This window comes from Odocoileus virginianus, chromosome 6 (genome assembly GCF_023699985.2).
Source record: "Odocoileus virginianus isolate 20LAN1187 ecotype Illinois chromosome 6, Ovbor_1.2, whole genome shotgun sequence".
Classification (NCBI taxonomy): Eukaryota; Metazoa; Chordata; class Mammalia; order Artiodactyla; family Cervidae; genus Odocoileus; species Odocoileus virginianus.
Genome location: NC_069679.1, coordinates 46,087,425 through 46,099,578, shown reverse-complemented (window position 1 = coordinate 46,099,578; position 12,154 = coordinate 46,087,425). Strand labels below are relative to the sequence as shown.

Sequence of the window (12,154 nt, the reverse complement as noted above, 5' to 3'; positions counted from 1 at the left end):
GACACTTTTCAGGAAATGACTTCTCTTAAAGGTGCTTACCCATCTTATTTAAATACAAACAAAATGAAAATAGTATTTAATTAATACTTGCTGAATCCTTTATCCCAAGTTATAGGAAATCTATACTTTAACTGTTATGACTTCAATAAGACTCTCCTTCTGTTGGTACTCTGGATTGAGGACCATTCAGATTTGCCAAGAGTGTGGAAACTTCTGTTTTTATGGGGACTGAATGAAATTAGAAATTTCTCATCCTGTCCATCTAAGCTCCTTGGTTGACTTAAAATATTAAACTGGTGAAGTTTACAAAGAGCACTGAGCACTGTTACTTGAAGGGCAATGATTCTAACTATGTATTTGGAGGAAAGACACCCGAGAACCTCCTTTTTAATTACCCACTTTGACTAGACTTGAGGATTTTCTTTCTTATAAGGAAATCAAGAATAAATTTTACCGATATACTCTGCAAGAACTCTTTCTTCTGAGAACTTTGGGTAGCAGCATCTGTTTGATTAGCTGAATTTGCCATGAATGTGGAAATGATGACATCAAAACAGCTCATGTAACAACCTCCTTAAAGACCTCATAGATTAGAGATGACTATAGATTTTCCCCAGCACGGATCAAAGGGACTGAATTGAACGTTTTAGCTTAATGATCCAACCCCTGTCACACCCATAGGGACTCAAATTCCGATTGTATAAGCAGGTGTGCATGTGCACTCAGATGCATGCAGAAAGCTGCTGGGGGAGGGAAGAAAAGATCAACCACCTGATCGACGAGGATAGGTTTGATCTTTTCCATTATTACTTGATTGTGCCCATGGATACTACTGGCAGGGCCTCATGATTTCGCATAAACTTTGAAATATTAGCTGTTAGTTTTTGTTTCCTCACCAAAGCCATCTTATCCACTTTCCAAGGGCAAGAGAAACCCAGACAACAGGACTGACTGGGCCCTGTCCAGGGTCCTGACACCATACTGGGGCTTCAGGCTGCCAGGCCTCCAAGCACATCCCACCAGACAGCAAACAAAGAGCTTCAAGCTCAGAGCCTCAGGGCAGCCTTCTAACTCCCACCAGTTAGCTGGAAGGGGAAACAACAAAACAAAGGGAACGCTAATCCACCCTCCCTTCACTACACCCTGAAACCCAATCTCTGATTTCAGATTGCCAGGGTCACCTTCTCTACTGTGACCCTGATATTCTCAATATGGCAGCAAAAGTATAATTTGGATATAAATTCCAAACATGCTATCTTGTTTGGAGAGGTTAGAGTTGGGGTATAATTTGGGGGAATGGCGATTTTGTCTCACCAGTGGGGTAATACTCAGGAAGTGGGTAGGACCAAGACAGATCCATTAAGTATCCTTTCCTCCCTCCACTACACTCTACCAATCAAAACAGTTATCCGTTGAAAATCACTAGGACATCAGTGCTCTAAAACAAAGCCTCTTCTCTTCGCATTTGATTGAGGCACCGAGGTTTGCTGGGTGCCTGGCCCTGTGGCCCGCAGGGGGCGCGCGCAGTTACTGAAGCACAGTCCCGATCCCCTAAGCTACTGGGGGAAGGTGAGTCCAGATGGAGGGCATCGAGGGCAGGAGTTTAGCTCCCCACCTGGCACTGAGCGCTGGAAGCTTGAAGATAAAGATGCAGCCTGGGATTTGAGTCGCTCTGCTGCTACAACACAACCTTGCTGTTGTTGGCACAGATCGTCCCAAGTGTCGGGTACAAAACAGCTATGGTAGGATTGGGTTTCTACTGACCCTGATTGCCCTCTGACTTGGGGCTGCGCCCGCTGGTGGGAGAGCCAACCGCCCTAGGAACAGGCCGCAGGGTTTATTGTCTCTGGCATTCGTGCTCAATGCCCCGACACCAGGTCACCACACAACGACCAGCAAGTCTCCTCCACTCTAGTCAAACTATCTGCTGTGATCTTCACCACATGCACACTTAACTCCATGTGTTGCCTCCTCTCCTCCCTGGAGTTTGTGTTCCCCAGTGGGGACCGCAAGGGAGAACTATTATCACAAGGCCTCCAGGACTCAGACATGGACTGGGAGAAAGGTGCAGGCAAAGCCATCTGGTGATTGGACTTCAAGAGCCAGACCTGTTCGGCTGGTGTGTCGGGGGTCCCAAACCAACTCCCCGGGAGCAAGGTGATCATTGGGCCCGAGTTGGAGAGGGGACTCTGCCTCTGCCTGACAACTGGCTGCCCCCCAGGCCACGCTGGAGGGAGTCTACAAGAAAGCTTCGGAAGAGGCCCTCCTCCCCGGCAGCCAGCCCCCGACGCCCCCAGGCTTCGAGGCTGACTCGGTCCGCCGCGCCCCACGGGCCCTTTGTTCGCGCCACAGCCGGCTGGGAGCAGCTGCACTGCCGGAGACCCGCGGCGCTGAGACGCCCGCCCGGGCGTGGGGGGAACTAGTCCATTTGGCACCTTCTCCTCCTACTCTTGGGCCCAGGAACCCTTCTGCTCCTGCATTCCGCACGCCCAGTCCTGGCTTTTCTCCCGGCCCAGAGTCCTCGAGGATTCGGGAAGTGGGATTCCCAGGGCCCAGCAATGCACTCCTTCTGCTTGGCTCCCTTGGTCCAGGGAAATGAGGGGACAGTTGAAGTGTCACCCGCTGGGATAAATATTAACAAAAAGCAAATGGACTTGTGCGGGGGCCAGTTATCAATCAACCAGACCGCAAGGCCACTTATGGCAAACATGGCCCAGGTTGGCCGAGGGGAGACTTTTCTCAGGGCCACCTTCTGGCCAGACTGCCACCCCCTCACCCCCAGCCCTGCCCTTCTCCAGGTGGCCCTGAGGCAAGTGCCAGCCTGGAAATAGGAGCAGTCCTGGGTGCTGCAGACCCGTGTGGCTCCCGGGCGCTGCAGTTTGGAGGTTTCTTCGCCTCCAGGTGCCTCAGGGCGGGAGTTGGGCACCAGACTCCCGGCCATGCCCGCTGGTGGGTGTGCACTTGCAGCCACTTATTGCACTGGCAGCTCCCCTAATGTGGCCAGAGTCTTCTGGAATCTTTAATTGGAAACTAATCTCCTCCCGTCTTATTAGGCGACCACGTCAGAGGCGGGCGCCCACCCACCCGCACAGCCCAGCCCGCTCTCCCCACCTGGGAGGGGACGCAACGTGAGCCTAGTTGCTCTGCACTTAAATGGGGCAGCAGCAAGTACTGCATTGAGGGAACATATATTGATTTTTTTAAAGGTAGTTAATTTGGTGAAAATTTCCTCCTGTCTCCTGTCTTCCACCAGCCGATGTAATTTGGTGAAGAGAAAGCGTCTCTCCAAACAGGCTGCCAACTGCCCGGAACCTGGGGTACCAGGAGGGGCACGAAGAAGCTACTCTTCCGCCACCCAGCCAAGGAACCGACCTCGATGGGCCTTGCCTGGAATGGGGTAGAAACGAGTGTGAGGGGGGTCTTTGAATGCAAAGGCGAGCTGAGCTGCAAGTGGCACCTTCCTCTGTGCATCGGACGGAGTTGGCAGCGGGGAGGGGGCGGTGATGTCCCACCGCTGGGGCCAACATGTCCTGCAATCTGTTTGAAGTCACCTGCAGTTAGGACCTACAAGAGGTCATTTGAACGGCCCAGGAATCTGACCCCCCGCCCCCTTTTTTTTTCCTTAAAAGAAAATGTTAACAGGACGGCTCGCTGTTAGTCGGTGTCTTAAAAACAAGTCGTGGTTCTTCCTGCATAATGGGATTGATCCCGGCTGGCTCCGCAAGCACGCTCATCCCAGCCAGCCCCACCCCTTTAATGAAGTTAAAGAAAGGAAAATGGAAGAGACGACTCTCCATCCGGGTCTTAGGATGCAGAGTTCGCTGGGGGTTTGGCGCCAAACGCCTGTTCCGCCACAGTCTCCGATTTTCCTTCCCCACCCCCACCTCACCAAGGAAAAGGCCACGCGCCTCGGCGCAGGGACTGAGCACGACTCTCTACTGGCTGCCAGGCAGCGGCCCCTGGGATAACTCGGGTCCCCGAGAGCCCCGGTGGGTACGCCGCCCGCACCTCCCCCGGCCTGCCCACGCAAGGAGGTCAGAGGACGCTGCTCCTGCAGGACAGAACAACAGGGCGGGTTGCCAGGGCTCCCGGGTCGTCTCTGAACCTAACTTCTCAGCCAGTCTTTCGAGGGGGAGATAGGAGGCCCTGGGGAAAGAGAGTCGTTGAAGTCCTGAAGAAGTGCCTTCACGAGGTAGGGGGTGTGGAGCGAGTTTTCCTGAGGGGACGGCTTTCCATCTGCACCCCCTCCTTGCATCTCCCTAACCCCACTAACCGAGGCTTGTGTGGACACCGCCTGGGTAAAAGGTCCTGAAGCCCGACTCGAGGCTGTCCTGGCGTGCGCGCGTGTGAAAAGGCACTACCTTGGGCGCCCGTAGAGGCGAAGCAGTCAGGGAGAGGAATAGCCTTTTCGGCCGTTTCTTCTAGAACTTCAACTGTCCTGGGGTCTCGGTCAACCCATGGGATAGGGGGCGATCTGGTGGCTGCACACACAACTACAGAATGGAATTGCGGGAGCCCCAGAGGGTACCCGGTCAACCTCTTTCTTGCCCCTCCCGTCCCCTTACCCCAGCCTCTCCAGACTTCTGGGCGAAGGCTGCACGAGTTCTCCTGGGGACTGCTTGGAGCCTACGAGCGCGGGGTTGGGCTGGAAAACCTGGCGGGGGCAGAGGCTCCGGCGGCGAGGCGCTCGGGCAGCTAGGCCACAGGAGCTCGCACGCCGGGAGTGCTCTGAGTCCGCTCGGCTCTAGACGCAGGCTCGCGGGGACGCCGGCACCTGCTCCCCTCGAGCTTCTCATTGGCCCGCGCGAGGCGGGGGAGGGGGCCCTGGCCTCTCGCTTTGATTTTAGACTGTGAAACGGCTCAGTGCCCCCGGCTCTGAGCGGATTGACTGTCTCTCGTACTCCAGGGACGAATTAATGGAGAACGATCAGTTAATTAACAAACCCTCATTCCGGCTTTTACCTTTTTCTTCTCCAGGACTCAGGCGAGGGCGCCGGGCTAGGATGGGGTGGGGAGCGGCAGCATGTACCCAAGAGTCAATCAACTCAGCCCCGGTCTCAGCAAACCGAGTCCACCCTCAGCTCCCCTCGGCTCTCCCTCTCCGCTTGTCCTCTGCCCTAGGTGGTGGCTGAATCTGCTTGAAGCCCCCCGTGTGATTCAAGCTGACGTCTCTTGTCCCTTCCGCCAGTCGGCCGGCCAGAGCCTTCCCGGTATCCGTGGCCTAGAGAGGCTGGGGGAGCTGGGCGCTGTGTGTATGCAGCGCCACCAAGACCTTCCCGCCCAACTCAGAAACACTAGGGCCTCGGGGTTTGGGGCCAGGAGACCTCTGCTCGAAGACTTGGTTTTTTCCTCTCACACTCCCACCCCCTGCATGGGGATTCAGACGAAAATTCATGCGGAAGAATAAAACAAAATGAGACGTATTAAGTGAATCGGCAACGAAAGCGGTCTCTGGGCTCAGCTAGAAGCCCCCTTGTTCCTTGGCCGCCCTCACCTGGACCTTGGCACGGTCTGCCTCCGACTCAACAGTCGGTCACCCGCGCAAAGTGCATGCTAAATCTTAGGAAGCATCTGCGCCACACACCCACCGCCGCGGTTCCATAACCTTTTGCTGAAACTCCCAGAGAGCGCTCCCCACTCCCCAGACCCCTGCCCTTCTCCAAGCCACTAGAGTGAGAGCCGGAGGGGGGAGTCAACGCAGCGAGTTTAGATAAACATTGGCAGGCAGCTCCTGCACGCTCCAGCGCAGCGCCCAGGTATGTGCCAGGGATACTGGTTGGCAGCATCTGCGCGCAGTTTCACGCACGTTTCGCCTGTCTCTCCCCAAACCCGAGTGCGGAAGCCCAAAAGCGACGCACAAATCGTATCCATCCAGGTGTGGGGATTTCTCTCCTCCTATGGTTGTGCGAGCTTCCTGCGCTGTTTCCCAGCACAAATGCGCCCCCGCAATCACCCAGGCCGCGCCGCTCAGCTCCCGGTACCTTCCACAGCCCAATGCACTGAGTCCTGGAAGAGACTGTCTGCTCCCGGGAGCCACGCTCTGGCTCTTCCAGGCCTAGGAACCCCCCCACCCCACCCCCTCGGTGAAAGAAGGACGGGATGAAGCGTGCACAGAAGGCTGTCCTTCCCTTTCTCCTTGGGTCCCTTTAGCTTCCCCAATACCTTATCTGCTCTCGCGCCCAACAGCTTGGCCGCTCACCTGCTAAGCGGAGCGCAGACATACGCTGGAACTCCGGCTCCTGCAGCCACTTCCACATTCTCCTGAAGGTCTCCCGGCCGGACTTGAGTTTGCTCCAGGGTTTGGGGTTGCGTAGCAGGTCCGAGAGGGTCCCTTGGGAACGGCAGAGCACCCTCTGCGCGAAGATGGCCTGTGGGATGCTGTAGCGCTTGAGCTCGGTGGTGATACGCTGCGCCACCTCTTTGGTATTGATCTCTTCCATCTGCCCTGAATTACTTCCATTGCTGACCTGCGCACCGGTTACCGAAGGGTTGGGCTCCCGGGCCGTGCCCAGGAGTTGCCCGTGGCCCTGGGCGTTCAGGTGGGCGTGGGGGTGGTGTGGAGGAAGGCCATTGATGGGAACCATGCCTGCCGAAGTGGGCGTGAGGTGCTGCTCCCCGTGACGACCGAGCATGGCCGGGTGGTGGGCTTCGAAGCCGTTGGGGGTGAGCATCTTGTCGGTGGGCATGGCGGCACCCGGGTGGGCATAGTGTGGGAGCCCTTGCTGGGAGTTGTGGATGCCGCCCAGACCGGAGCCGGAGAGGGGCGAGAGGCTCTGGCCCATGCCTGCCACGTCCTTGTGGTAGGGGGTATAGAGGTTGTTCATGGAGGCCAGCCCGCGCTCGTCCCGCATGAGCGTGAAGCTGCCGCTCACGTTGCCCGCCAGGCGCTGGTGGTGGTGCGGGTGGTGGTGGTGGTGGTGGTGGTGGTGGTGGGGGGGAACTTGTCGGAGACGGTGGAGATGGGCGGCAGCGGCTGCAGCGGGGTTAGCGTGGTGTAGGTGGTGGGCATGCTCATACCTGGGGGCGTCTCGCAGGCCATGGTCATGGTGGGGTGCAGGGGGCCGGCCAGGCTGTGCTCGGGGGCCCGGTGGTGGTGGTGGTAATCGCCGCTCCCGCTGCCGCCGTCCAGCAAGGACGCCATGCCCATGGAGCGCGGGTGCGCCGGGGGCAGGTGGCTGCCGCGGTGGGCCACCGAGCTTCGCGCGTGGGGGCTGCCGCCCAGCAAGTCGGCAGGGGCCGGCACCGGCTCATGGCTCACCCCGTGCAGTTCCCCGATTGCCTCCATAGTCAGCTGCGCGTTCATCGTGATCTGGGCGAGCGGGCGGCGGACACAACATCGATGAGGCCGGGCAGAGGCGGCGAAGGGCGCACGCAGTCCGGCTTTCACATCGGCTGCTGGCGACTGTTGCCTTCCTTCCTTCCTCTCTCTGTGGGGCTCTGTCTCCCTTTCAGAGTGTCTCGCCTTCCCTCTTGCCCCCACCTTCCCCTCTGCGTCCTCTTTTTTTTTTTTTTTTTTTTTAATATTAATTTCCAAAAAGGATCCGCGCCGTTGGGCGAGCGCGGTGCCCCCAGCCCTCCCGCCCCTGGCCCCCTCTCGCCCCTCTCCTTCTTAGAATTGTGAGGCCCCCGGCTCCCCTGACGCAGCCCGCGCGTCTTCCGCGGCTGCTGCCTGTCCGTGCCGCTGGCCAGCTCCAGCCATGGCTCGGTTACTGTTGCAGACTCTCTGGCCGCTGTTCCGCAGCCGCCGCCGCCGCCGCCGCCGCCACCGCCGCGGCCCACCCTCCCGCCAGCCTGGCGCAGCGCGCAGGCGCGCCAATCGGCCCCGCCCCCTCGGTCCCCGCTCTCTCGGTCGGTGACGTCCCCGTACAAATGAAGGTGGGGGGCCTCCACGCCTTACCACCAGCGCCGGGTGGCAGGGGAGCGCCGGGCGCGTGCGAGTGTCTAACGTGGAGCGCGACCTGGGGTTGCTACCCGGCGCCGGGAAACTGGCGCCCCCCTTGGCTCCCTGGCTTGGGTGGGCTCTCCTCCCAGTCCCCGGCCGCACTTGCTGGGCTCGCATCCCCAGTGGCGCACGGTGCCTAAAGAGCCATCGCCCCTCTCTCCAGTTGCTGCCTCTGGGTGAAGGTTACCCAGGGAGCCTCAGCTGGTGTCATCACTTCTTCCACCCTGGCCTGTTTCCCGGGAGGGCCTCTGGGAGTCCACGCTCTCCCCAGCTTCAGGTGTTTGACCTTTTGCCGGGGAGGGGAGCAAATATTTTAAAGGCCTTGGTCAACCCAGTGGCTGTTCAGCCGACAACCTCTATGCTCCCTAACACTTTGCCCACCCTTCCTCTTCCATGCTCTGCGAAGAGGCGCGCTTAGTGCCAAGAGTCCCGGCCGGGCCATACCTCTCTGTCCTCCGCCGCCTGGGTCCTTCTCCGGTTCAGCTGATAATTAAGCGGTGCGCCACTTCGTGAATGATTCGGCGTGTGTGTGTGTGTGTGTGTGTGTGTGTGTGTGTGTGTGTGTGTGTGTGTGTATGTGTGTGTGTGTGTTTTAAGTGCCCTGGGTGGGTTCCTATGTTAACTCGTGGGTTCTGATGGGGCCGCAGAGGTTCGTGCTGCTCCTGCGGCTTCTTCATGGCCCTCCTGGTAAAACACCCAGAGGCCGCTGCTTGCGGAAGGACTGACGCCCGCAGGGTGGACCAGGCGCGCCGGTCTCTGCTTGGCCCGTAGGGACGCCCTCTTCCCGGCGTCCCTGCGAGAAGCCTCCAGATTTGAAAATCAATTCAGCTTCGGGAGTAATTGTTCGCTTTCCACAATCACGCTCCAATCCGGAATCGAACCTGGTCCTTGGGCCTGGTTGGGGACGCGTGGTGAAGCCCCCAGTATGGGACGTATTCCGGCTGCCACATGCCGGCTTTCTTTCATTTACAAAAGAAAGAAAAAAAAAAGTCCGTAACAAAAGGCAGAGCGTGTCCGCTTAGGTGCTTTCATCCCTCAGAGAAAGGACAGATGTGCCCATTGTCAGGCCCTTGGCAGTTACGACCCGGTCAGTGCCGAGCCTCAGCCCCGGGCGAGTGGTGGTCACAATGGGGGAACACCTCCTCGGAGCCTGGGTGTCTATCTGGGCTGGAATAGGAAATAAAGTGTTTGTGACCTGAGCAGAGCCAAACTCCAACTGTATGTTCTGATCAGAGCCCACCACGGGTGTCTCTCCTGGGATCGTTCCCAGACCCTAGGAAAGCTCCGGTTGGTGCGGTGGTAGTAGTGATGGTGGCTGAGTCCCTTAGGCAAAAGCTTGGGCTGGCCTGTACTTGGGGAGAGAGAGGAGGTGGGGAGACTTCCCACCAGCTAAGGCATAAGCAGGCCAACCTTTTTGCCCAGGTCCCTACCACAGCCCAGGAAACATGAAGATCAAGGTAGGTCAAGACCAGTGGGTTCACTCTAGCTAACTTCTTTGAAAGCTGTCCTGTTCAGAGATGGATTAACCTGGTTGGTTTCATCACCACAGACACTCCTATTTTGTCCAAACAATGCCTATGGAGGCCCTAGAAATGGGGGTCCATCTCCCTGGACTTAGCATCAACTTGAACAATGAATATTTAGGATTTAAAATTTACCTCTGGAGGGTAAAAGGTCTTTGGGAAACATAGACTGACAAAAAGGAACTCAGAAAACAAAAATTAATTTTAAAATTACTCGTATCTACATCTGTCTATTTATACATACATACATACAAGCATAAAACATATTTTCTGCCTAGTGGATCACAATATGTTGGTGGCAAGCTGAATTCTTGGTTCCTTAATGTTTCTGATCTCGTTTCTTACAACACAGAGCATGTAGCTCTCATATGAGACCAAACAATGGGTTAACATAGAAGGCAGACTTTGAGCTAAACCATTTGCCTCCCCTTTGCATCCCCCTCTTCATTCTAATCCTCCTGAAGTGATTGATTTGCCCTTATGACAACTCTGTTCCCAAAAGGCAGTTTGTTAAAAGAAAGAAGTAAATACCACCAAATGCACAAATTGTTCATGGTTTTCTCTTTGTGTAACTAATTAGGGACTTGATCCTAGAAACCTTTCCTCCTGTGAGGCTCCTGGTTGAACCTCTAGTCTACCTGAAGAGAGCTGGGATCAGGTGAGCTTAACTCTCCCTCTCCCCACCCTATGAAAGGGGGCCTGGTTCAGTGCTGGTCCTAAAGGAGGAGCCAAAGTAAAAATCTGGAGAAGTATTTATATGGTGGACCAAAGTGTGTACAGGACTTGCTTGGGGAGGAAATCTCCTTAATTTTTCTTGGTCATTTATGCCTTCTATTTAACCTTTGTTTTCCTGGAGTTGACTGAATTGCAGTGATTTCTCAGAAACATTTTATTCTTACTCAATGTCTTGGAAAACTTTCCTGTTACTAAGAATGTATGTTGGGCAGGATGGGTGCTCTTAGGCCTAGTTAGGGTGAATGCATATCTATGTGTGTGTGTGTGTGTGTGTGTGTATAGGGGGGAACCAGAGGACTGGGATAGCTTTTTGTCATTTTGTCCCTCTCTGCACCCATCAGGTGCACTATGGAGGATTAAAGAGCCCAAGGATGGGTCTCTTGAAATTACTTAATGGGTTTAATGTATGTGGTTACAGGATGTGTACAGTTCTATATAATAGCCAAGAAGCTTGAGGGGAGGGCTCATTGTTAGCTGGTTAGATTTTGAGTAGCTGCAGGGAACTTAAAAAAAAAATGTCAGTCACGACTCTGTTTCATACACGTATATATTTAAGAAGAAAGGAAACAAGACTATGGACTGGATGCTTGTTGCTGGCAATATTTTCAGTGTGGAAACAAGGATTTCAGACTACTTATTTTGTAGATGTTGGAGTGCTGCTTGGTGGTGGTCAGGCAGGTCCAGTCCTTCCTATGCTAGGTGGGCTAGAGCTTGCCCAGTGACCCCAGAAGCCTTAGAAAAGAGAATGAGAGTAAGGTCTTTCCTCCACATGCTGGCTACACAAGGTTCTTTGAGAACCTTCTATCGGTCTCAGAGTGCTTTAGTGTTCTTTGTGAGTAACAGAGATGTGGCATATGACTCAGTCCCAGTTTTCAGTACCCTTCCAAAGAACTGTTTCCAGCCCCTCTGAGTCATTAAATGTTTACTTCCTTGTTTGTAGACAGCACAAAGAGCAAACCTGAGTGTCGGGGTGGATTCCCTCACCCAGGGTTTCATGGCAAGGCTGGTTCCTCGACCAGGGCCTCGGAATGTAACTCACCAGCCTTTCTGATGCCTGTAGCAAGTCTAGAATTAAACTCTTGGTGAGGAACCATTTCTTTGGTGTCAGGTAGAGTTAGGCACCTGATAACTGTGGGTGAAGGATTTGGTCCTGGGTGCTTCTAGCCTGGGTGCTTCCTGTCTTCCTCCCACCTCTGCATAAGTTTTTTTTTATCCAGAAAATTGCTATTGGCTTAGAATAGGAAAAATTCAGAAGAGGGTGGCCTGTGATTCCCTATTGACCACTATTAAAAAAATTTAGTCAGTGGCTTCTCTCCACTTTATGAGGGCCAAGGAAATGCTAATCAATTATTTGAGCCCTCTTCATCAATCTTTGACCTTCATATACTTCTTATTCATCTGTTGTTAGTTTTTTCCTTTTTAATGTAAATTATGTTTTGCACACTATATATAGTGTGGGTTCACACTCTCCTTTGTGGCATTTCCTACCTCCACTTTCCAAATCCTAAAGAGAAGATGCTCTGGTGAAGAGCTCTTTGACAGCTCCTGCCAGCTCAGCAGACTCCGGGTTATAGGAGATGCTCAGGTGGTTCAACATTCTAGGACCTCAGATGGGTCTGGGAGCCTCTCCCCGTTCATTCTTGGGCAATTGGGCAACCAGATAAGCTAGAGGTGGCTTTTCCTGGACTTAAATTCATTCCAATGGCTGCCCATTTTGGCTAGGGCTTTTCAAGATCTCTGGCTAAGAGGCCTAAAGGGAGAGGGGCTTCCTGATGCCCTGGGGCTTAGGATACCGGGGTCCAAGGCTCCGGTGGAACATACTGTTTTCAAGACCCCGCTATGGATGCAGCCAGCTAGATTCCGGGGCAGGTGACCTTCTCTGGCGAGCCCTTCAGTGGATTTTCTTTCCTAGTCTTTGTATTGTTGAAGTATATTACAAAGGAGACCTATCTGG

General features: G+C 54.8%; 1 protein-coding gene across 1 annotated transcript in view; it reads right to left on the bottom strand.

Annotated features, from left to right (window-relative positions):
• The window catches only part of ONECUT1 (one cut homeobox 1), a 38,407-nt gene extending 30,895 nt beyond the window's left edge, over window positions 1-7,512 (bottom strand). Inside the window, 2 exon segments of the mRNA XM_020893247.2 lie at window positions 6,200-6,934; window positions 6,937-7,512. Coding sequence (XP_020748906.2) covers window positions 6,200-6,934; window positions 6,937-7,303 — 1,102 coding nt within the window. The 5' untranslated portion in view covers window positions 7,304-7,512.
• Window positions 7,513-12,154: the final 4,642 nt, after the last annotated feature.